The following is a 27,127-nucleotide window of genomic DNA, read 5'->3' on the forward strand; positions in this document are numbered from 1 at the left end:
GCTTTTGTTCCTCAGTCGGCACAACTATCCAAGACAAGGAAGTCTTCATCGTCGAGAAGCAAGCATAGCCAATCTCCATTTGACCAGACGGCATTCCCACTACTTCTCGGTCCTCCTGTCTCTATTCTCGATTCATTTCATTATCGTATCTTCCGACTCTAATCCCGATACTCTTATCTCGTCCTCCAAACGACTGAAGAAATCCCCAAAAGCTGCAGGGGAAAATGAGGAACTCTGCAAGCCGATCTGTTCTTATGGTGATGATAATTGTGGGTTTTGCAGTTCATGCAAGAGGAGTACCCAACACAAAAGTAGTGCAAACCTTGTGCAATGGGAATACATACAGCGCAGATGATCCATTCAAGAAGAGCGTGGATTATGTAGAGGAAGATCTGGTGGAGCAGACGCCTTCTGATTCCAACAAATGTGATTACATCAACATTTCACCATTCCCAATTGCTTTTGCCTACGGCCATGCCACATGCAATGCAAGTCTATCCGTAGAGGACAGTGGGGAATGTCTCAAGGCGGCGAGGCAGACTGTCCAAGACACCTGTGGAAGTGCATTGGGTGCGAGGGCCAGACTGGTGGACTGTTCCCTCAGATATGAGGCCTATCCTTTCTCTGACTAGGTAGGTCTTCCTTTGTTCCCTTTGTTTTCATCACTTACTTGGATTGTTTAGCTTCTCTGACCTAAGTTGTGGGGGAGAGTATTTGCTGAATTCATTCGGCTCTGGTTTAGGTTATTTTTTATACCATTGTCTATGTATTCATCAGCCTTGTACAATCCATTTTACTCTATTATTCAGAAAGTAAGGAGAAACATTGTTTTGGGTATTGAAACGAAATGAAAAACCAAGGTGGGTATTTGTCAAATTTAGCTATAGACTTTTCTACCCTCGATTTGGGTATTGAAGTGGGTATTGGCTAAATTTGGTTCTATTGTTGCCTACTTTTGGTTTAGGTATTGAAACAAAGCAAAAGATCAAGTAGGTATAGGCTAAATTCAGCTTTAGTTTTGCTTATTCTTGATTTGGGTGTCCAAATAGAATAGAAGATCTTAAGGTGAGTATCTGTTAAATTTGGTTCTGATTTTTGCCTATTTTTATTTGGGTATTGACGTTAAGCAAAAGATTGAGGTGGGGTACTGAAATTAAGTAAAATATCAAGGTGGGTATTTGCTAAATTCAGCTCTAGTTTTCCTTATTCTTGATTTGGGTGTTCAAACAGAGTGAAAGACCAAGGTGGGCATTTGTTAAACTCAGCTTTGGTCTTGCCTATTTTTATTTGGGTGTTGTCATAAAGCCAAAGATCAAGGTGGAATACTGAAATACAATGAAAGATCAAGGTGTGTATTTGCTAAATTCAGTTATAGTCTTGCTTATATGTGATTTGGGTATTGAACTAAAATGAAATCAAGGCGGACATTGAACTAAAATGAAATCAAGGTGGGCATTGAAATATAATGAAAGATAAAGGTGTACATTGAAATAAAATGATAGATCAAGGGTGGGCGTTGGAATAAAATGGAAGATTTTAATGATGTCTTTGGGATCAAGTAGTTATTTTTAATTGTTGTGAATTCATAGTTGTGTAAATTGTTATTAGTATTTATTAAATTCAAAAAACTACTTTCAATTAATCACATGTCTTGCAAGCCTTGCTTGCTAATGGTTATGATATAGCTACTTCAATCTTGAGAGTTGAAGATTTCAGTTCTAGTCTTGCTAACCCTTGATTTGTGCATTGAAAGAAAATGAAAGATTAAAGTGGGTATTAAATTAAAATGAAAAGATTGAAATAATGTCTACGAGATCTAGCACTCTAATGAAATGGATTCTTTTAAATTGTTCTTAAACTATCTAAGATTTGAAAACATTGTTTCAATCAATCGTGTCTAAACATGCTTTCTTCCTATGATATGCTTACTTAGATCTTTTAAAATAAAATGAAATAGTTTATTAATGCCGATGAGATAAAGTAGTTTTGTGAAATTAGATTCTTGTAAATTATTCCTAAATTTTTAAAATCTTATTTTCAATGGATCACTTATCTTAAAAGGTTTTCTCGCTAGGATATAATGCAATCTTAAGAAGGGAAGATTTCAACACTAATATACTATATTATAAGGAATGGATTATTTGAAATTTTACAATTTTTTGATTTATTATGTGTTACCCATAATCTATGTAAAATGTTGCTAAATATTTAAGTATATGGATTTTTTTAATTTGATAAAAGAAACTTCTCCTGTTAGATATAATTCATAGTGATCTAATATATAAGTTTTTAAATTTAAACTTATCATAAATTAATACCTTTGAAAAATACCTTGGCCTTTCCTCTCCCTAAAATTATAATATATATTAATATCACAAGAAAGTAATTTTCAAATGTTCTAGACTCTTAAGTAAGAAAAGAGAAAAAAATTTCTCATGGATCTCCCATAATATTATCTTAAAAAAGAGCTTAGAGAACCCATCAAGCAAATATGGTTTGCCAATAGAATGGGCTCCTTATCAACCAAACTAGCAGAAACAAGATATCAATCTTAGGAAAGAAGTCAAAAAAATCTACAAGACCAAGATAAGAGCTTTGTTGAAGAATTTCAAGTAAAATGAAATTCAACAAACTTGAGGTGTGATAGAAACGAAAAGGGAGAGTCAAGATTGATCACTATGAATAAGGTAGAGAAGCTAAGATAGCTTCTCAAAGACAAAAGGCTCTACTAAGAGATGTTCTAATTGTGATTATAATAGTCAATTTGGCAAAATAAGCAATAGTTGAGTTCCATTCTAAGGGTTATAAAATAAGGACATAATTTCAAACATAGGAATGAGACATGTTATTTTCTCAACTAAAGTCACCAAATGCTATAAGTACTCATAGTCATCTCTCTATTCAAAACGTAAACATAAAAACAAAAATTAAAATTTTTATTTTCCAATTAATTAATTTTAGACCAACTAACAAATTTTCTCAAGAGACAAAAGAACGACACAAGGTTCCATCAAATTGTTGGTGTTGACCCCCATTATAGTAAATATGAAAAATGACGAATAGACCCTTCTTTTGAAATGGCTAACTTCTCTAAGCTCAATCATTCCAAAATTGTCTAAGAAAGAGCCATCAATATTTATTTTAAAGTAATATAAACCGAAGGAGACCATTTATCATACCTAGTCTCCTTTTTAGAAGTTTTTGACGTGAGGTAAGAGTAACAACAAGAAGCATCAGAAGAACTTAGCTCAAGGATTTTTAAAGTTCAATGACTATGTTAGATTAATTAATGCATGAGATAGAATTTGTGATGGAACAAACCAAATTGAATATAATAATCAAATTTTGTGAATTGCAAAGATTACATCATTTCAAAATTAAAAACATATTTATTAAGTTTTAGTGGTTTAAGTTAAAGAGTTGACTTAGTGTTGGTCATTTCCTTTATAAAAGTGTGACATGACTTTGTACTTTTATTCTTTCAAGATTGTGCATTAGGAAAATGAGTATACAACGAATGTCAATAGTCCTATGAAGGGCATGCTACCAACTAGCCTACAATACAATAGTCAACTTAATGACATCACAAAACCTAAAGGATGCTTAAAATGATGCATGTCAATGATAAAACTTAAAATAATGGAAATGGAGTGTATGCATGTTGTTGCATGAAGAATTTGTGTTACTTTAAGTATGCTTAAGCTTTTTGATAAAGTTTCGATATTGATAAATAAATAAAAATGTTTTTTCATTTAGGATTGTAAAAATGTTATTATTTGTGTAGAAATGTTACAAGGTATTATGTTAGAGTAATAAGATATTGCATTATTAATTAAATAATTTTGATTTAATTATTAAGTCACACATTATCTCTAGTTTACTTAAGCTAAACTTTAGGCATATAATAATTAATTATTTTACTAATTATTATCATGCAACCTAGGTTTTACTTGTTACAGTTTTGATCTCCTTTTATAAGGATTGATCTTTTTGTAATTTTTTTCATTCATTCACTTTTGATAATAGCAATTTCTTTTTTGCTCATCAAGAATGTCTCATCTATGGATATGGGAATTCCAGCCTCCATAGCTTTTGCTTCTCTCTTTCTATGATAGGTGTTTGCATGTAGATCATTCTTGGGAGCTATGGGATTGATCTTTGATCAACTTCAACATGGTATAAGAGCTCCAAATCTTCATGCCTCTGTTTTGTTTATGAGAAGTTTGCCTTGGCTTTCAGATCTATGCTTTTTGTTTAGAGGGTTTTATTTTTTAGAGTTTTTTTGTTTTGAATCTATGAGATCACCATTTTTTGGTACACTTTAAGCCCAAACAGACATCACCATTGAGCTCAAAGTGCCCCAAAACCCCCAATTTCATATAAAATTTATCCAATTTGGACACAGTTGAAATTTGCAGCTAAAAAATATCGCTCCTAGATTGGGCACATTTCTCATGGCGACGATTCTCTAATTTTTGGGCATGTTTCTTGAGGTGGAATTTTTTTAATTTTTGGCACACAAATTGAGATTTTTTGTTGAAAAATCAAGATTTTTGACACACTTACTGAGGCAATTTTTGATACTGTTGGACATGCTTTTCGAGGCATTTTGGCACGAATCCCAACGTGGTAATTTTTTCCACCGCTTTTTTGACCTACATGTATTTTTTGGCCATAACTTGCTCATCTATACTTCATTTTTCGATCCAAAAGAAGCACCAAAAAGCTGATTTCAAGCTTGTCATGATGGTGCAATTTATTTGGATTTTTGATGTTGTTTGGTGGCCTTTTGTGGTTGTTAAAGTCAAAAATTCTATTTTGCACTCTGAGAGACATATCTTGAGAAATTCTATTTTCCAAATTCTGCTCCAGGCACATTCCATTCATTTTTTTTTGCTTTTCTGCATTCTAATGGATATCTTGGTTGTTTTAGGTTCGAGGATCGATTTTGTTGTTTCAAATAATTTTTTCATTGGTTATACTATCTATTGTATCAACCTTATGTCACTTTTGATCTTTGTTGACATCCTTTTATAGTATTTTTGCAAACGCACTGAGATAACGTGCCACTCTATTGCATTTCGGGATCTTGGACATCTTTTTGTTTTGATGTACTCACACTACATTATAAAGTGCCTAAGGTGGTTTTATGTTGGCCATATTCACCATCTTCCTTAGTCAATTGAGTGTTCCTTCCACGACATTAGCCTCATGATGTGTTGATGGCATGTGCCAGTATAGGTGTTTGTACTTCTTTTGCACTCTCGATGTTCTGAGTTCTTCTTTCTGCATGAAATATTGCATTCAATTTCAATGTTCATGTCTTACCTCTTAGCATTAGAGGGGGTTTATGTTGGTTCTATTGCTTTCTTGGGTTGATGGAGTGAGCTGTGTATATAGTATTTGATCCTATGTACTAGGCGATTGCAGCAACTAGATACCTATGCATTTCGGTGAGATGGATCATTTACCATATAGACATACTTTCATTCCTAATTTTGGAGGCCATGAAGATACTTTCTATCTTCAATTGATCAACTCTTTAGACTTGGTCTTCTCTACCTGGTCATGTTCTATACATTGGAGGTTCTTCAGATTAGTAGTTTGGTCGTGTTTGTAGCTTCATGCTTTAGTGGTGTTCTTCATGATCATCTTTTGTTTCTATCTTCTGGAACATTCTTTCCATCTCTTTTTTGAGTAGGGTTTTTCCCATATGGTTTTCTCTATTTCTCCTCTTTATAAATATTTGGTTGCAATTGAGTACCTCATCAGGCCTTGTTGTCGGGACCCAATTTGCTTTCAGCAGTAGTTTCTAGGTTTTTAGCTACTCTCTAAGTTTATCTTAAAGGGGGGGGTGTTAGAGTAATAAGATATTGCCTAATTAATTAAATTATTTTGATTTAATTATTAATTCACTTATTATCTCTAGTTTACTTAAGCTAAACTTTAGGCATATAATAATTAATTATTATCATGCAACCTAGGTTTTACATGTTAAGGTTTTGATCTCCTTTCATAAGGATTGATCTCTTTGTAATTTTTTTTATTCATTCAATTTTGATAATAGCAATTTATTTTTTGCTCATCAAGAATGTCTCATCTATGGATTTGGGAATTTCAGCCTCCATAGCTTTTGCTTCTCTCTTTTTGTGACAGGTGTTTGCATGTAGATGATTCTTGGGAGTTGTGGGGTTGTTCTTTCATCAACTTCAACATATTCTAGGTACACTAAGTGACTTGTAAGTGCACCAAGTAAGTTGTAGGTGACCTAAGCAAGTTGTAGGTGCACCAAGCAAGTTGTAGGTGCACTAAGAAAGGTGAAAGTGTGTCACTGAGTGTGAGTACACCATCAAGAGCTACAAGTGTACCACTATATTTATAGATGCATCTTTGAAAGGTGTGGATGCACTAGAAGTTTGAGGTGTGTTACTCTAATTGTAAATACACTACTTACAACTATAAATGTGCAAGTAGGATTTTAATTTCAAACAATCCAATTGTGAGTGCATTGTTGAAGGGTGTAAGTGTACCATTAAGAACTACAAGTATATCACTCCAATTATAGATGTCCCACTTAGAGTTGTAAGCATGTGTTGTAATAATTGCAAAAATATCACCATATAATATATATGCCCCACTTTATAGAGCATTTATCAAAGGGTTATGCTGTTAGGTCGTCAAGTTAAAAATATACCATGAGTAAATATGGACACACTATTTGATAATCAAGATACGCAAAACTACGAAAGATGGAAATTTAATAATAATATCTATAAAAATAGTTATAATATACTAAAAATGAGAAGGATTAAAAGTTAGGAAGTGGTTTTGCTAAGCATGTTAAAATGTGAATAATAAGGTAAAAGATTGGAATAACCATGGACACAAAATATAGATTGTATCCTTTATTAAGTATCATACCTCCAATTAGAGATAAAGGAATGCAAGAATGACAAAAGACATGATAGGCATCACCATTCTGAATCTTTGATAACCATAGTGATTACTCCAAGTGATAGGTGATGGTTGGAATAGGGCTTAAGATGGTTAAATATGATCATTTGAAAGGAACTTTAAATGTAAATTTGGGATGGATAACTAATTAAATGCTTTTTTGGGTGGATGAAAGGTTAAGATTCATTTGGTTAGATGAATGTCGAGATTAAAAGGCAATTTTCTTTTTCTTAAAGGCAATTGATGTGTTCTTGGGGTTAGTTTAGTTGGCTTGATGAAAAAAATTAAGAGTTGATTTTGGTTTTGATTTGATCATTTGTATTTAAGGAAATTTTGAATCGTGGATATGACAATATTTCCTCATTAGTAGAGGATTAGAATAGGATTTGGGAGTTTATGATGATTATTCAAATAATTATATTATTCAATTAAATAAAATGGATGTAGGATGCAAGTTTAATTAAATAATATAATTTATTTAATTGATGAGATATTAATAGATAAATGTTGGTAGTTAAACACGTGTCATGTACTTACATTTAGATTATAATTAATTTTAATTTTAATTTATATGTAAACTAATTTTTTAACTATAGATAATTATAATTTTTTTTGAAAATTTGTAATTATAGTTACAATAATAGTTTTTTAATTTTATAAACTATTATAAAATATAAATTATAATTAATTTGAATTGTAAAATAGTCTTATTTTGTTGGTTAACAATTTATCCTCCTTGATACTTTGGTTTATACCTTGACTCTTTACTTGCACAATGGCTTATGGAAAACACAAAAGTTAACAACAGAATGGGTCAATGTAGTAACCTATCAAAGACCCTTGAATTGAAAGGTACAACTCCCTTATGAGTGCAATGTTAGAGTTATTAGATATTTTCTAATTAACTCTAGTTGCTTAAGCTAAACTTTAGGCATCTAATAATTAATTTCTTTTATTAATTATTTTGATGCAACCTAGGTTAGACCTTTTTTAGGTTTTTGATCTCCTTTATAAGGATGATCTCTCATTGTAAACTTAACTTGAGATAATTCAATTTTGATTATAGCAATCTCTTTTTGCTCATCAAGAATGTCTCATCTATGGATTTGGCAATTCTTGCCTCCATAGCTTTTTGCCTCTCTCTTCTGTAACAGGTGTTTGCATGCAGGTGATTTTTGGGAGCTGTGGGGTTGATTGTTCATCAACTTCAACATGGTATCAAAGCCGTGGGGTTGATTGTTGATTGTCCATAGCTTTTTGCCTCTCTCTTCTGTAACAGGTGTTTGCATGCAGGTGATTTTTGGGAGCTGTGGGGTTGATTGTTCATCAACTTCAACATGGTGATTTTTGGGAGCTGTGGGGTTGATTGTTCAAAAGCCGAACAAAGGGCTGGTGGCCAAAAAATTGCATGTGTTTGAATAACTCGCACAATCTCCAAAGACAATGGTGCCCATTTACAAAAGGTCACACAGGCCCATTAACAATTCGAAATCCCAAGGTGCATGAGAGTCGCCACCCAACACAGAGAAGAGAGGAGGTGAAGTTAGCAACGATGAAGAGGGAGGAGTTCTCAGCCTTCTTCGAAACAGCGATGGCACTTTCCCATGGAGTTCCCGTCAGACTCGCCTAAAGCTGCGCCGCCTCTTCTCCCACATTGAAATTTCTCACAAACCCTCCAAACCTCCACACAGGATTCAAGCCTCTGCACAAGATTGAAACCACTTGCCAGGAATCTGAGTTCTCCAAAAAATGAGTCGCTCACTGGCTGAGGTGGCTGAATTTTTTTCAACAGGGGTCATTTTATGGCATTTTTTTGCCTTGACGGCCATTTGACCGTCAACTTTGGGCTCATCACCTGCTGATATCAGCACTGCATCACTACTCTTGTCACCTCCTCGACCTCTATTTGAACCTACCTTTGCTTTTTTGCTCATATCTTGGGCAAACGAACTCCATTTTTTGCAAACGAGATATTGCCGGAAAGCTGATTCCGAGCCCGTCATAGTGGTACAGTTAGTTTTCAGTTTTGATGCTGTTTTGATAGCTTTTTCTGCTGTCAAAGTCAGGGGTATAGTTTTGCACTCCGGGAGGCATATCTTGAGCATTCGATCTCCAATTTGGGAATTCTTTATATCATTGGAAATATCTTTCCGACCTCTTTTCAGTGATGCTGGTTGTTTTTCTAGATTTTTCTCCAAGCACATTCTATTCAATCTTCTGCACTTTTTGCATTATGATGGATAACTTGGTTGTTTCAGGTCCGAGGATCGATTTCTTTGCTTTAGATGATTCGTCATGACTTGTACTATCTACTGTATTAGTCTTATGTCTCTTCTGATCTATTTAGCCATCATTTGTATGCATTATTGCAAACGCATTGAGATAAAGTGCCATACTACATCTGTATTTTTGTTTCAGTTGTTTGCCTTTGTTTGCCTTCTGATTCGAGTAGTGTCATCTGAGGACACTCATACCGATTACTGTATTCTTAGGATTCATTATATCTTGTGCCTTATTGTACATGCACTACTTTGATAAAGTGCCATGGGGGGTTGATGTTTTTGCCTTTGTTTGCCATCTTCCTTTGTCTAGTGAGTGTCCCTTCCGTGACATTAGCCTCATGACGTGTCTGAGATTGATCACCTCAGTACACACACATGTACTATTTTGTGCATCTTGATCGTGGTTCCTTGACATGCAGTTCTTTTGGCCCACTTTTTTAGGTGCCTATCACCTCACCCTTGTCTGCATTAGGGGGGGTTCTTCTGTTGTTTCTCATGCTTCCTTGGTTCGATTGATCAACTCTTCAGGCTTTGGTGTTTCATGCCATCTGTATCCTCGAGTTTAGTTGTTTGCCTTTGTGTGCCTCCTGATTCGATGCAGATTATAGTCTTCTCTACCTGGTCAGGTTCTATTTCAGTGGAGGTCTTTCAGATCAGCAGTCACTTTTGACAGAGCTTTGCAGCTTCTACATGCTTCAGTGGTGTTCTACATGATCATCTTTGTTCCTATCTTCTGGGACATTCCCTAGTTTGGAGGCTTTTTCAGTCCTTCACTAGTTTATTTCAGCATGTTTTCCATCTCTTTTTGGAGTAGGGTTTTTCCCATGTGGTTTTCTCTATTTCTCCTCTTTTCAGAGATTTGGTTGTGCTTGGGTACCTCATCAGGCTTTGTTTGCCAGGACCCATTTCTACTTTCAGCAGTAGTTTCTAGGTTTTTAGCTACTCCCTAAGTTTATCTTAAGGGGGGGTGTTAGAATTATTAGATATTTTCTAATTAACTCTAGTTGCTTAAGCTAAACTTTAGGCATCTAATAATTAATTTCTTTTATTAATTATTTTGATGCAACCTAGGTTAGACCTTTTTTAGGTTTTTGATCTCCTTTATAAGGATGATCTCTCATTGTAAACTTAACTTGAGATAATTCAGTTTTGATTATAGCAATCTCTTTTTGCTCATCAAGAATGTCTCATCTATGGATTTGGCAATTCCTGCCTCCATAGCTTTTTGCCTCTCTCTTCTATAACAGGTGTTTGCATGTAGGTGATTTTTGGGAGCTGTGGGGTTGATTGTTCATCAACTTCAACATGCAATATATGCAATGAATTTGTCTTTTGGGTTTTTGGGGTATGCTCTTAACCAGAGAGCAGAAGATGCAAAAACCAAGTTGCTCAACACTTTAAACAACCTAGGCAGAGTAGGGGGATTATCTTATGGGATGCAATCTACTCGGACTAACAATGCAGAGAAATTGAAACATGCAAGACTAACTATGATAGCAAGAAGACAGGAAATAAATTGAAATAGTAATTCTCGGACTATAGAGTTAGCCAATGTTTTGACAATACTCGGATTGACTATCCCTTAGCTACTCCACACACCAGTTTCCAACTTCCTTAGACAAAGAACTAAACTAAACATACAGACCATGGCAAACAACAAAGAAAATAGAAGACATGCTTATGCTAAAGATAATAAGACATACATTCTATTGAATGAAGGAAATAAAGCCAAGTTCATTCACATTCATTCAATTATCAACATTAACACATTCATTGCATGAACTCAACTTCTAAACTAGATGAACAACAAAACTTAAAATGAACTCAAGGTCACACACAGTTGTCCCAACTACAGGAGTTTGCCCAAAGTAAATTTTGTCGATCTTATTAAATTCATAAAAGGTTACATTTATAGGCCTTCTCAAAATGGCCAGTTACATTAGATGACTTGCCATGCAGAGCATCTCTGAATGGAACAATCTAACAATAGGAAAAACATGAGTCATTGTCCGTTATAGAGACTAACAAAATGCCATGAATGACAACAAAATAAAGAGGAGGGGAAGAAGGACAAATGTCTGGAGAAGCATTAGAGCATCATGTCTTCTTAGAAGTAACTGACTTAGCTCTACAAGCTTTCATGGATTTGGTTACTTTATCCAGCTCTTTGACACCTAGAATGAGAATATTGTCAGCTTGGATCATCTAGTAGTCATGCATTTCTGTTAGTTCATCAATTCTGGCCACCCTCGATTGGAACTTCTCCATTTCTCTCCTTATGACTACATCTGCTGCTGAGAGGTCCTAGATCTTTGACACTTGGAAGTTGAGGGGGCCAACGACTTTGTTGACAAATGCCAGGAATTTGGATTTCATTCTTTCGATGTCCACCAGCTTGCCATTAGCAAACACGAAGGACTCTGTGTGCAAGATCTTCAAATACTGAAATAACTTTTGAATGATCTTCTGCACTAGGTCATACACATCCTTGAGTTTGCTTACAAATCTCACAGAGTTTTCTATGACAAACTCCAAGGATTGCTTCCAGTGGACTAGTGACTCTTGGCCAGTCTTTAAAATCTTGTGAGCAATGGCCACATTGGTCTTCATGTTTATCACTTCTTATAGAAGGGCCAATTGCTCTATCAGCTTATCCTAATGCCTTTTGTATGGTTGTTGATGATCTGAAGCTACCTCTCTGAGCTTGTGAGCATCCAATATCAAGCTTCCCAGATTCTCAACTAGTAGGGGACCTTGAGCCTTTATTTGATCTACCCAAGCTCGACCTACTTGCCCAAATTGTTTTTCTTGTTGCAGCTTAAGTAGTAAGTTCTTGTTCTCCTCTGCATTTGGGTCGAATTGATTGTAAGAAGTACTCCCAAGTGCAGACTTTGTGTAGTCCACTAGCTCTTTGTTTGAGGCCTTCAATATCTCCTTCTCCGCTCTGAGTTCTTCCAGCTTGTCCTCAATCTTTTTATTAGTTGACTTCCACATGTTCACCATGGAGTCATGAACTGGAATACCAGGTTCCAATGTTCTAATTTGGAAGTCATCTTTTGAGAGCTTGTGAAATCTTCCTTTTTTTTGAGGCTCTGTAATCTCAACTAGTATATGGCTAGTTGCTAAATCTATAGCCAGTGCAACAATTGTCTTCTACTTGTTTGCTTTCTTTGATGGCCGGGAGGAGGTGACTTGTGTGATCAAGTTCTTTGATGGGGCCCCATCCTCATATCTCCTCTTCTTCCTATCAATGGTCTCCATGAGCCAAATCTCTGTAGAGAGCACATTAATAGCAGATTGTAGTGCAGATGGGTTGAACAGCTTACATAAAATCGACAAAGTTGGCTTGCTTTGGGAAGCAACAGCAAAGGAAACTACCTTGATTATCGAAAGGGCTAATGTATCCCCTTGTCGAGATGCTTCTTGTTCCTGACCATCCATGGGGTTAGTGTCGCCATCCAAATTGATGACTTGAATAGGGGATGATGACTTAAAGCCATTGATTTTTCTTGTTCCTTCTCCTTATCCTTTTCATTTTCCTTTTCTCCAGTCTTCCCTATGTTTGGAAGAGGGCCAACTCCATAGGTAGGTGTGAGTGGCACATTCTTTTATGGAGGTTGGTCTCCTCCTTGGCCAATGGATTATGATGGCCCTATAGATGTTGTTGTAGTTGTTGTTGTGGTTGTAGCTGTAGCTAATTGGATGACTCCAATTGATACTCCACCTATAAAACTAGTGCTTCTAGTCCTCTTCTTTCTTGCTCAGGTCCACTCCACTCATTTGTTTGTTCTCTTGACTATCCCTCGCATAAGAACCTCCATCATGTCAATGACTGGGTCTATAGGTGGGGTAGATAGGATTGGTGTGCCTTTGATCTTCTCATAAGATTTGGGGTGCATGTAGGCTCCATCATCTGTAAGGTTACAAACATCCACATAATCGCTATATAATTTTATTCCCTCAATAGTTAGTCATGACCAAAATCTCTCTTAAGTTTGGTACTCATCGAGACACCCAGATCAAAACTCTTCAATATTCGGGACATGCCTATAGGCATATCCCAACTTCAAATGATTCTTAACAAAATTCACTAAATCATATTGAGGCATAAACACCTCATAATCTAACAATTTAATATTTCCATAAAAAATATTCAGCAGATTTCACGCATCTGATCTAGAGGCACATGAATATGGGCCTACCACTATAGGAAATGGGATCTTGTCAATCTTCTTAACATTTGAACATAGGGTGTTCACTTCGAGGATTGGTCAACACAGCTCAACTAGAACTACCTTGTCCCCTGGATATCTAGGCAACCTCTTGGGAAAACCATCACAAGCTCCTATCTGCAAATAAGAGAAACTCAGAAACTGGATGAATGAGCATCCAAATTGTCTTATAACTGAAATTACCTCTGGTGAGAACCTCCTTTCCAGGAATCCTTGTGATTCTTGGCACAACTTCATTGTAAAATCATCATTGACAATATTGTACTTCTCATAGCTTCTTTGTAGTTGCAAATGTGGATAAAAGTCATAGACTTTGGTGCACTCATTATAATTTGGGACACTAGGAAGTCCAAGCCACAAGTAGTGGGTTGCCAAAGCATAGATTAAGTAAGAGGACATGTAGGATTGCTTGAATCCTTTGGTTGACTACAACCATGAGGCAAGCTCATCACAAATGATCTGTGCCCAATCGATCTTCATATCCTTGGAATAGATTGCTTGCACTAGGAAAAAGTGGTGCTCAATGAACTCCAAAATCTCCTATCTTCCTTTCAGTCTAAGGAGAAATGCAAGGATAGCCACAATCTCTTGTTTCAAATTTGTGCCAAGTAGAGTCTTTGGCATTTTTCTCTTCTTTGAGCAAGCAGTCTGGAACTAGGTCCTCAACATGTCTTCTTGTCTAAGGGTCTTCTTCTCATTAAACTTGGATGCAAAGGACCCAAAATCAATATCATAGTATTGCTCTTGCGTAGGGATGCCAATTATTGAATGCTTTAATGCCTTGTTAATTGATAAGAGAATGGACTAGTCTGGAAACAAAATCTGCTTCAATTCTGGATTGTACCTCTCTATGCTCGGGTTCATGAACTACCATTAGAAAGCTGACTGCTTCTACCAATCTACTTACTTTGAGTTTCAAAGTGATTGGGTGAATGGGTTGGGAATTTAACCTCCTATGTAGATCAGCCAAATTGTAGAACTTGAAGGATGCATGTGTAAAGTCTTTTAGCTCACTCTCCAAGCCAATTAATCTTTCGTAACCAATAGCTCTAATTGCCATTCACTATGGTTGAACAAGATGCAGTTCTCGATAAAAAGTCATTAAATATACTTGTAGAAGCCAATTGCTTGCAAATCTGGTGAAATAGCTTTAGGAATTAGAACGTTGGCGCCATACGAACAAAATTAAATTTAGCAAATGATTATAGCGACTAGATTCAATTCCATGAGTAATGACTACTTAAATTTTTTGTTTATTTGCACATGAAATACCAAGTTCTTGAAAACACTCTTATTTTACTTAAAGTAAAGTGATATGACTAAAAGTCGTTAAACAACACAAATACTTAGCTTTGTGGGAAGTGCCTCACTTAGCTTCAAAATTTGACATGTAGATATTCTTAACAATATTAATATATGTGGGAGAAAAAGAAACACTTCACTTTTCCACAAAGTTATTTTCCTTTTATTTAGAATCATGGCATAGTTAGTGATCCTTTTGCTATCTTGTTCACTTCGTTCTTCCACTTTCCACCAAAGGCTTTTAACACTGCTTTTTCTTCATAACGGGTTCACATCTCCAACACTTACTTCTTTGGAAGTATCTTTTGGGCATCTCTAAATGATATTCAATTTTTAGGGTAACTTGACTTTCTATTCTCAAAGCCCTCAGAGGAGTAGCCCTTTTCATTGCCTTGGGGTGGAAGACTCCTTTCTCATCAACATTTTCCAAATTGAGGCAAAGAAAACAACATTCAACCTTTAGCTTCAATCTGATGGCCTTGGAGCTAGATTTCAGGCATGCCTTACTAGTTATGAGCCTTTAAATGGTTCTTTCAACATTATGCTCACATTACCTAATCATTTGAATTGAGATTTGGCTCAAGATCATACACCCTCAGAAACAAAACAAAACAACTTCATTTCCATGAATATGCAGTGGTAAAACTATACACTCATATTCCCTAGCATAAATTGATCTTCTCTCCACATATCTGAATGAGATTTACCCTGGCATACATCTACAACTTCATAAATCCTTGGGCATTGGCAAAATCATATTCATAGCCTTTTAATCACTTTCCATGACTTTAACCTTTGGATTCGCACTTGTTGTAGTTGCTTGATGGGAAAATCAACTCGACAGCTCAGAATCTGTGAGATATGAAATGTTAGGGAAATATATTAGAGAACAAAGTGAAGAACACTTACTTCTCATTGAGAGGACACAAGATCACACCCCAACCATGTTCAAATCATCTAATCCCCATGCGCATCGAAAAATAGGAAACCTAGTTAGAGAGATTAGGTAAATGTATTGCAACAGGAGACCCTAAAAACAAAGTAAGCAAAGTACTTTGACAAAGATGAGAAGTAAGTGACCTAAAATAGACTTAGACACCTCTCACTCACTTTAACCAATGACCTCAAGCTTTAAAATGGGATGACTAAAGCCTGGCAATAGTTGCCTCTAACTAGGGACTTAGGCATTGCAAAATGTGTGAGAAGGGACCCAAAGTCTTTGGTTTCACACAACCAGAATGAAAAAAATACAACAAGAAATGAAACTAAGCATGCAAGCATAAAGGAAAACTAAACTAGGAAAGGAGGAAAATAAATCACAGAAAGATGCAAAGCAACCTACCTAAACTAACGCTAACCATAGGGGTTACCTGCTTTCAATTGTGAACTTGATATAACTTTAGATCCTGGCCATTGTAAGAAAATGGTAGGAACTCTCTAAAAGGATATGCTAGAACAAAGGAATTGTTTTGGTTTGTTGGCATAATCTTGAAAGGGCCCTTTTAGATGGAGTCAAACTTGTGATGCATGCCTTTGGCTCATGTCTTCTATCCCATAGCAAAACCAAGTCACCTTCCATGAACTTCCTTGGTCTAGCCTTCTTATCAAAGAATGTTTTCATGTGCCTTCGATGCTCTGTAATATGATCAACCATCCTTTCACATTCTTCTTCCAACTTAGTCAGATACATAATGCACTTCTCCAATCCATCTTGGAATTCTGGATCCTCGATCACTTGCTGAAGTTTGCAAATGGATAAATCAAGTGGAAGAGGAAGACTGGCTTCAACTCTATAAACCAAATCAAACAAGGAAATCTTGATTTCTTTATTAGGTGTAACTCTGTCTGCCCAAAGTGCATCATATAATTTCTTGTGCCAGTTATTCTGGTTCTTAGAGACCAATTTCTTAATGATATCAATCAAGTTCTTATTGCTTGATTTTGCTTGACCATGTCCCCAAGGGAAGTAATTTGATGACTAACTTAGGTAAATAGTGTTGTCGTAACAGAATTTTGTAATTTCTGCAAAAGAAAAATAGGAAGCATTGTCCATGACAAGCTTTGTTGGCACTCCAAACCTTATTAAGATGTTCTCCTTAATGAATTCACTGACTACCTTAGAAATAGTCTTCTTAGTTGGCTTGGCCTCCACCCATTTGGTGAAGCAGTTTGTAGCAGTGATGACATATCAGTGACTAGCAGATGAGGGTGGACTGATTAGTCTAATGAAATCAATTCTCCGTTGTTGAAAGGGGCCTTCAATTACAATTGGCTTTAAAGGCAGAGCAACTAACTGAAGCTTGAGTGAGAACATTCTACATTTGTTGCACTTTGCCACCCACTAATACACATCCTTGAATATTCCAGGCTAGTAGTAGCATTGCCTCAAGATCTTATATGTTGTGATTGTTGATGAAAAGTGACCACCACAAACCTCATTGTGGAAGCTATGAAGAACTCTCTCTTATTGAGGTTTATCCACACATCTTAGAAAGGTTTCATCAATTTCCCTCTTATACAGTTGATCATCATAGATGACATACTTAGCTGATTTGATTCTAAGGTCTTGTTTCTGCTTGTATGTTAGCCCATCAGGACAGTCTCAATAAGTTAGGAAATAGTCGATGTTTGAGAACTAGGGATCCTGAAGACTAACCATTAGTGCTCTTGAAGATTCACCTGCTTGGCTCAAGTCCTAATTTTTTGCTATCATTTTGCACAATTCATTCCCTCTCACCAACTTGGTTGGCTTTAGGTCAATGTCATATTCTTCAACCTTAGCTATCCATGCACCTCTAGTGTTTCAACCTATCTCTTGTTGATTCAATATGCTCTTGACAGCCAAATTAGGTACAAACACAATAAAATGAGAGTGGAATACACATAATCTAAAGTTTTTGAGAGCTCTTACCACTGCATATGAATGCTTCTCCATTTGAGAATATCTTAGCTCATGCTCCTTAAGGGGGTACTCATGAAGGAAATTAGTGCTTGGGTACCTTCCTTGTTCTCTTGCATGAGTATTGTAGACATCGTATGAGCTGAGGCATAACACTATAATATGAACTCCTTGGTGTAATCTAGATATACCAACATGGGTGCTTTAGCTATGACATCCTTGATTTGATCAAAAGCCACTTTTCCAGAGTCATTCCACTTGAAATTCAGACTTCCTTTCATCATACCAACAATGCACTTGGTTATTTCATAGAAATCAAGGACAAATTGTCTTAGAAAGTTCACCTATCTGAAGAAGGATTCGACTCCAAATTTGCTTCCTGAAAAATTCAGCTGTTGGATGGCTCTAACATGCTCTAGGTCAATCATGATGCCTTCCTAGGAAACTATGCGACCCAAAAGTTTACCTTCTGTAATACAGAAGATTGATTTCTTGGGATTGAGTGAAATCCCATGCTCTCTGCATCTTTTCAACACCTTCTCCAAGTCCCTTAGATGATTTTCTCTTTTCTTGGAGAAGATCATCAGATCATCCAAGTGGATAATGATGATCTTATCCTTAAGATTGGCGAAGGATGAGTTCATAACCTGTTGAAAGGTGGCACCGACATTAATAAGCCCAAAGGGCATTCTGTTATATGCAAATGTTCCCCAAAGAGTGGTGAATGTAGTCTTGAACTGATCTTCTGGGATTACCTCTATTTGGTTAAAACCCAAGAATCCATCTAGTATGGACATCATTTTGGAGTTGACAACTATCTACAGTAGATGATCCATATTAGGCAAGGCATAGTTGTCCTTTATAGATGCCTGATTCAAATTCTTGAAGTCCACGCAAATTCTGATCTCCCCACTCTTTTTTTGAGCTGGGACAATGTTAGCTATCTACATTGAAATGATGTATGGGGTAGATAATTTTGGCTTCCAACATCTTTTGCACCTCCCTAAAGATAGTATCACAAACCATAGGCTTGTAGTTACACTTCTTTTTCTTGAAAGGAGCAGTGTCAAGTTTGAGGGGGATTTTGTGCTTGAGCTCACCATTCCTAAATGTCTTTAGGTCCTCATATCCCCAGGCAAGCACATCTTAGTACTCTCTCAACAAACCTTTTACCTTTTCTCTTTATTCTTTTGAGCAACTGTTATCAATATTAACCATTTTAGGCTTATATTTGGTGCCAATATTCATCCCTTCATATTCTCCAGAAGTTCCACCTTTCCTTCCTCTTTCCCTTCGAATAAATGCATCATGCCTATCAAAAAGCTTCTCGAGGGAAATGAGGTGTCGAGGAATCTTGTTACCTTTGAGTTGCTAAGCTTCGAGTTCCAACTCCTTCTTGGTGTTCAAGGAGAAGTCCTTGCAGACATTTTCACTCACTTCAAAGTACTGGTCACTAAGAGACTCATATACTTCCAAGAAGGACTAGATTTGCTTATCATCATTGAACACTTGCTAGGTTTCTACATTATCAGGAACATTTTGGTCTAAACAAGACTTTGAACTTGTACTCATTATTTGTGAAATCCAAATGAGGAAGTAACAATGAGGAAGATGCTACTAAAAAGTCCGCCCTTGCATTCTGCTCCCTTTGAACAACTTGAATTGAAAAAGCATCCAAGTGCTCAATTTCATCCCATACTCTATTTTTGTAGTTCTTGAGTTGTGCGTTATTTACAGTGTATTGAGCTCGAACTTGCTTCACTATGAGCTCAGCATCTCCTTGAGCTCCTAAGATCTTGACTCCTATCTGCTTTGCATCAATGATACCCAACAACAAATCTTCGTACTCTATTGTTGGTATTTTTGAACTTCATCTTGTAGGCAAGCTAAATTAAGCACCACACCAACTCTAGACCTGGCAGTAGCGCAACTACCATCGAACTCCACAATCTGAATTCCCAGATCATTAGAAGAATCTGGTTGCTCTTTTGAATAATCAGAATCAAAGCATCATGTAATTCCCAAACTCCATTTTTTGATACAGGATTTGTGCCTTAGGGTCATTAGATTTTAAAACTGTTAATTTGGCCTTCTCCTCAGGCTCTAACTTGATTTTCTTATTCCCCACAGGAATAGTAGCACGAGATGAGTCCATCTTGATTTTGCCTCCCTTGTCTCTACAAAAGCTTCTGCTCAGAAGCATCCTGTAGCTGGCTAGAATGTTACTACCAAGATGGTTAGCTTCATTCTCTTTGTAGGGTGAGCTACCAATGCTACTTGTGCATCTTTTACTTGACCTATTAGAGGGACCTACTTTGCATCCATGGAATAGCAACATCCAAAGCTTTTAGTAAGGGTCAAGCCAAGGGCATGGGCAATTGAAGAGGGTGCAATGTTAGCAAAGGCACCAAAATCAATAATACAATTGCTATGCTTATGGCCATTTATGTACAAGGATACATTGAAGGGGTTCAACTTTTGACCAGGGGAGGTAGCTAAAACAGACGCTTCTTCCTCTTTGAAAAGCATAGGAAAAAAAAGCTCTTCATTAACTAGGGGACCACTATCTAATTGAGGCTGGTCATTGTTAATGGTAGAGTTAACATTAGGCTGGGTTTTGGCATTAGCATCACTTTTACAATAATGTACCAACTTTTGTAACTCAACAAGATGAGTTTTGAGATACTCAAGGGGAGACTCCTAGATGTGAGCATCCTTACAATATCGTATAATATCAAATAAGGAATGAGGCTTACCACTTGGTTCGAACTTTGATTGCTCTTTCCTCCAAGATGAGGAAGTAGATGCTCCAATTGCAGATGGTGAAGGGCTAGTGGTTGTGTCCTAGGAAAGAATAGAGTTCACTAGATTCTTCTCTCACTGACTTCTTGTAGCCATAGTCATTTGAATTCTATCTAAGGTAGCAAAGCAATCGCCTCCAACCTACGAATTTGATTCATACTCCAAAAAGAATGTTCCAGAGTAGCAAAGTAGAGCAGAATCAACTTCACTTTCAAGATACTCGATGGTTAGCTCATTAGAAGTAGTGAGTTGCTTATATTTGTTCATTTCCAGGCAGGAATTTCCATCATGATCAAATCGTAGATGAAAAATGCACATGTTTTGTTTCTTGGGAGGTGCCTCGATAGCAAGCTTCTGTTGAGCAGGTGGCAATTGGAATGGCCTACCTTCATGTTGCCTTTGAAGAATACCATGATATGGTTGCTAGAGCGAAGGGTTGGGTTTTCCCATTTGTCTCTTCATGGAAATCATTTCATTGGAGAGCTTCTGAAGCATTGCTTTAGTATTATTAGTTACACCAGGAACAAAACTTGTAGATGCTCCACTCTGAATCTCTCTTTTCCATTTTCTGGTCGCTATCAGATCATCCTCCAACTCAATTGCCAAGTTTTGAGCAGCCAGTAAATTAGCCACATGTGCACATTTGATTTGAAATCTTATGTCAGGGGGCATGGAGCTAATGAAGAACATTTTCTGGTTATCAGCAATAGGCTTGCTTGCAGCAGGGATCCTATTGACCAGCTTATTAAATTTAGCAATGAAGTCTATACAGGAATGCTTGGCTCCTTCTTGATCTAGGTAAGTTGAGTCAAGAGAGTGTGCTCATCCTCTGTACTCTTATAATGTGCTTCAAATTGAGTCTGCATGTCATCCCAAGTTGTTATACATCCAATAAGGAGGTGTTGAAACCAGTCAATAGCATTGTCAACCAAGGTTTCCGCAAAAATCATTAAAACATTTTGTGGCAGTCTGAAAAATCTGTTCAAATTAAGAAAAAAATGTTCAACATTATTTATTTCTAATTTTAATGAAAAAAACTATTCTTATCTATTTTTTATTTATTAAAATAATCAAACTAATTATCTTTTAAATTAATCAATTTGAAAATAAAAATAAAAAATAATATTGTATAATAAAATTAATTGTATAAAACTTAAAAGTTATGTTTTTTGTGTATAAAAAAAATGTATTGATCAAATAAAACATTAAAAGTATACGTGAAATGATAGTATTAAAAAGTCTGTTTATTTTCTCGATAAATGATAGTATAGCAAGTTTATTTCTTCTTTAATTTAATTGCTCTTTTACCAATAAAAATAAAAAATATATTTTTATTTATTTTTTAATTAATTGAAATAATCATTATATTTTTTACTAATATATATATATATATATATATATTAGTAAAAAATATAATGATTATTTTAATTAATTAAAAAATAATAAAATATAAAAAAAATGCAATGATTTAATATCTTCACATTTAGAAATAATAATTACAATATAATATTCAAAACTTTATATATGAAATTCAAATTCATTTTTTATATTGAAAATTAAATAAATAGTTTCTCAATATTTTTAATTTGAAAAATATCATCTATTTAATCAATTAAAAAAACTTTATCCACTAAAGTTAAGATTAATTTTTATATTAAAAATAAAATAGTTTTTTTTTTTCATTAAAATATATATAATGTATTTAATTAATTAAAAATCATAAAAATTAAGAAAAATAATATTCATAAATCTTTATAATATTGAATAAATTTGATTTGTATTAATTGAAAAAATATATAAATTTCATTTTTTTATAACAATAAAATCTAAAAAATATTGTTAGCTATTTTTTATTAATTAAAATAAATAATAAAATTAGTTTTCTTTATTAAATAAAAATACCAAAATTCAGATAAACCATTATAAGATTCTTCATTCTCTAGAATAATAAATTAAATAGATTTGTATTAAATAAAACAGGATATGTCCTAATTGATTTTAAAAAAAAAACTTGATAGTAAAACAATGTCTTTAATCTATTTATTAATAATTAAAATAACAAATATAAAATTGAATAAAAATATCAAAATTAAAATTAAAAATAATAAGATATCTAAATCTTTAGAATAATAGCTATAAAAAATTTGTATGAAAAAATAGGTTTGTATTAATTGAACACACACACACACACACACACACACACACGATCATACAAGGAACAACGAGAGCTCAAAAATCCTATCTCATCAACTGCATAACAAACACACTACAAAGACAAGGACACCAAGAAGTAAACTCACTCGCATAAGAATAGCTACATTTAATTTGCAAGCCTCAACATTACATGCAACCCTAAAGATTCCAATCAAAGACATGTAACCTATCCAAGTACAACCATTAACATCTGTCCAAGAAGATATGAAAAATATAAGATACATTCTCATCAAAGAGATGAGCTTCATTGGGCCAAAGATGTTTCTAAAAATTGACACTAGGCTCCATGAAGCAACACTCTAAAATAAACATCTTTGCTTTAAGGGTATTAGTATCAATACTCGTAGGCGACATTGCACAACTACTGTCTATGATGGACAAACATATCTATGCATATCATACTGCAAAAAATCTATGGCACAAATTTAATACAATTGTAACATTGCAAAATATATACAAACAAGAAGGTGGCATTTGATTACAAATACAATTTTGAGAAACCTTACAAAATATGTGCAATGTAGAACCAAAACAATAGGGTTGGAAATTGTTAATGACAAGCAACAAACAAGAACCTAAAAAAAATTGAACAAGAAGATTTTGACCTATCCATTTACTAATTCCCAACAAATTAAGTTTTAACAATACACACTAGAAAAATATTGCAACAACTAAATGTACCTATTGCATTGAGCCTTGAAGTAAACACAATGTAAATTGGGTAATACTGATAATGTCGAGAAAATACCCCAAGAAGTATTACTAAGGAAATCACAACATGTAATGCTAATGATAAACATATGGATCCAAGCTAGCCTTGTAAATGGGTCACTTGGAGAGGGAAAAGATATCGTCTACTGCACAGGATCAAAACTATCATAATTACCAACATAGATGACTATAAAATTTGACAAATTTAATGTTCCACTATGGGATGAAAAAAACCCAAAAACAAAAACAATACAACCTAGATAACATGAGAGAATCATAGGAAAACTCCTCTATTAGTGGCATGGTCTACCACTATAGACAAATCATAAGGCTTGACACTCAAGAAGGAAACAATTAATATTGGTAAAGGTGAACGCCAAGGCCTCACCTTTACTATAGTATCTCAAGTAAAAAATATACAAAGGTTATGGACACAACCACCATTCTCTTTTGATTGCTATCTAAAAATGAAAAAAAAAAACATACAACATTATAAGGAAAAAGAAGAGGCTCATTTGTAATTGCTCTCAAAATAGCAAGGTATAACCAACAATGTCTACATTATTCACACTCATAAAATCATAATCGATACTTAATTAATATCTATTATGAGCACTACAACTTGACAAATAGTACATTTTACTATCTACAAATCTACTCTCAAACAAGACGAATAGGGGACGATGAATATTTACATACCTCCTCCCCCATAAAAAAGGTTTGTTTTCTTAAATATGTCATTCTCTATTTAATGTTTCTAAAAAATGAATTACTCAATTTTATTTTCTTTTTTCTTTTTTGATCAGTAAATAACTAAAGCCTTATGAATTATATTAATAAAATAAATAAAATTACAAGTATCTCCATTCAGAGGGATACTGGTAGGAAAGAACGGAGAAGAAAACCTCTAGTCTAGCCTGGGATTTGAGTCTTGTACAAATTACAGAAATAAAAGGGGCATACCCTAGTTTCAAATATTTACAAAGGAAAAACCCTTCTTTATTGCATTATCCATTTTATGCTTCATTCCATGCTATATTATCACTATTTTATTTGAGGTTATATACATATGCTCTCAATACACTTAAGGTCTAAGAAAATCAGTCCTTCCTTTACATATTTGATAATTTGATTAAAGGGAGATCTAGTCTAGATAGTTCTATGCTTTTGGATTTCTAAAGTGAATCCACATGTGAATCCTCTTCCCACCTCAATTGTGAATTTTTCTTTTTTGATATGAATTTCCTTCATGGCTCCCTGCATCTTAAGAACAATTTAAGCTTACATTTAAACATTAGTCCTCAAATGCCATATTATTTTTCTATTATCTGGGAATCTTGTCCCTTTTTAAAATTTTGTCTTGAAGAAATATTATTAGTATTTACCATTTGAATTTCATAGATGTGTGTGTGTGTGTTCAAATGCTTTACTAAGGCATCTTTGATACAAAGTTATGACTTATGAGTGTATTTTGATGCTAATGTTATTTAGGATATTGGTCTAAAATCTTTAAATGTAAGCAATCTATAAATAGTGTAGTTTATAAAAGTTTTATATTGAGGAAGTTTAAAATGAGTATTAACATGTTCCAATAAGAGAAATTGAATAAGTTAAGATAAATTGTAACATGTTTTTGATTAAGGAAAATAGGTTTTAACGGGGGCTTGAAACCCTTACATAACAAAGAACTGACAAAAAAATGGAACGCTTAGAGTAGCAATATTAACTAAAAGAAACCAACTAAAACAACCCACCACAAATAAAAGAAAGAAACTTGTAAAAAATCAGGGGGGCAGGACAAAAAACCAGTGCTAGCAAAAAAGCTAGGACACTCAGGTGATTTCTCTCAAAAATTTTGTTGCACTGATTTCTAGCTCTGACAATCTACCAGCCAGTTCCTTCATGTCTGAGAGATCCTAGTCAGGTTCCAGGATGTCCTTCTTCTTCATGTTGGATCTAGTACTATGCTTTCTCGAACTTTTATTAGGTGTCCTATCCTTGGTGTTGTGGGGAGTAGGGTCCTCCTCCTTGCTAGTTCTATGCTCCTCTACTTTGTTTTTGAGCAACTTAATATTCTCATTAGCCTCTTTGAGAATATTATAGCATTGGTCCAATATGATATGCATTGAGCTCTCCATCATTTGGACCCTACTATGCACATCCTCCACTCTGTTGTCCATGCTCTTTTCTTCCTCCCTTATCATGTTCTTCAAGTTGTAGTTCTCCCTCTCCAAGCTGCTCACTTTGTATTTGGGCTCTTGGACTTCATGAAATATCCATTTGGTGGTGTGGAAGCTGTCCATCACATTGTTTTTGGCATTGTTGAGGACATCCATTTGAGGATTTTCCTTAGTGGTGTCGGTAAAAATTACAAGGGTCGGGTCAATCAGCTCTTCCATTTGGATTTTTCCCTCTTCATTCTCTTTGACCAAAGTTCTGATCAATTCTAACATGTTCTAATAAGAGAAATTTAAAATATTGAGTTACTGCATTATTCCCCATAAAATGTTATATTATTCTATTCTTGTGAGTCTTTTTTTATAATCAAGGGATTTACTCTATCTTCATTGAGTTAGTTTTATTGACAATAGAGGAAAAAGGAATGTTATTGGATTCACTTATATATCATAAATTCTTTGTAATGTATCAAAATAATTTGAAGTGTATTTTGGAGAATACCTCCTTATGAAAAAATTGACTAAAGTATGAAATACTCAATCTTTTCCAAACCATCTTAATTTTATTGGTCCTTTCAATTTGCCTTTACATTTCAATTTTGGAGATATACCAATCATAGGGAGAGGAGTTTTCTATATTATATTATGGAGATTCTAAAATTCTCAAATGATGTTTATCTGTGGGTACTTTAATTAGGAATATTTGTAAGGTAAATTTCCATCGGCTCCTTTGTTGGCTAAAAGGTATGCATATTTATTACTCTCTATAAATGTGTTGAATTCTTATTTCCTCAAACTTATCTAAAAGGGGAAGAACATTTTCAAGCTTTGAGTTTATTCTCTAATTTGTACTATGACGCTTCCTAACAGTGTTTAAAATCATTTGAGAGTCTCCCTCTATTATTATCTTTTCTATGTCTAATTCTAAGCTTATACTAAGTCCCTCCATTAGTGCTTCCATCTCTACTATATTGTTTGTTATGATTCGTAATGATTTTGCTCATTTTAAAATCCTATTTCCTATGTCCAATTAGATAATGCACCCTATACCTTCTTTACCTGGGTTACTTCAAGAAGCTCCATCAAAATTTAATTTAGCCCAACCTACTGGAGGAAATTATCATCTACAATCTCTTTATGCTTGCTTATTATTATTAACATATGTCATTGGGGGATTTATTAGATTGGTCTAGTTATTATGCATGTCGGCATCCCAATCTAAAAATGTTCCTTCTTCCTTTGTTGTGTTTCTCAGGTTGTTATTCATGACTTCTTTGATACTTGCCTCTACTTTGTTGAAGAAGAAAGGTGTGGTCATTTTAGCTTCATTGAAGATTCTCTGATTTGTCTCCTTCCAGATTTCCCATAATAAATGGAGAACATTAATTCCAAAGTTTGATGTATACTTTCATAACTCTAGAGGTGGGCCAACTAGCTAAATGACTATTCAAACTTTTGGGTAACATTGTGATCTAATCAAGTTTTTGACAAAGACAATTCCAACTTTCTCTTGTAAAGAGACATTGATATAATAAATGCTATGCACTTTTTGAA

The 27,127-nt window shown here is 34.8% G+C and overlaps 1 protein-coding gene across 4 annotated transcripts; it reads left to right on the forward strand.

Annotated features, from left to right (window-relative positions):
• LOC149569170 (antifungal protein ginkbilobin-like protein) lies at positions 1–27,127 on the forward strand. 4 transcript variants are annotated; one of them, XR_016362714.1, is made up of 3 exons: positions 1–632; positions 6,157–6,223; positions 6,304–6,649. XR_016362714.1 is itself a non-coding variant. In XM_089821933.1 (2 exons), the coding sequence occupies exon 1, from the start codon at positions 225–227 to the stop codon at positions 630–632; it is 408 nt and encodes a 135-aa protein (XP_089678059.1). In that variant the 5' UTR covers positions 1–224; the 3' UTR covers positions 26,829–27,127. The 4 variants fall into 4 exon arrangements, 3 of the variants coding, with proteins under 3 accessions (XP_089678059.1, XP_089678058.1, XP_089678057.1); XM_089821933.1 differs by lacking the exons at positions 6,157–6,223; positions 6,304–6,649 and adding an exon at positions 26,829–27,127; XM_089821932.1 differs by having other exon boundaries at positions 6,157–6,649.

This window comes from Cupressus sempervirens, chromosome 3 (genome assembly GCF_028749045.1).
Source record: "Cupressus sempervirens isolate cs-2001-9-10 chromosome 3, ASM2874904v1, whole genome shotgun sequence".
Classification (NCBI taxonomy): Eukaryota; Viridiplantae; Streptophyta; class Pinopsida; order Cupressales; family Cupressaceae; genus Cupressus; species Cupressus sempervirens.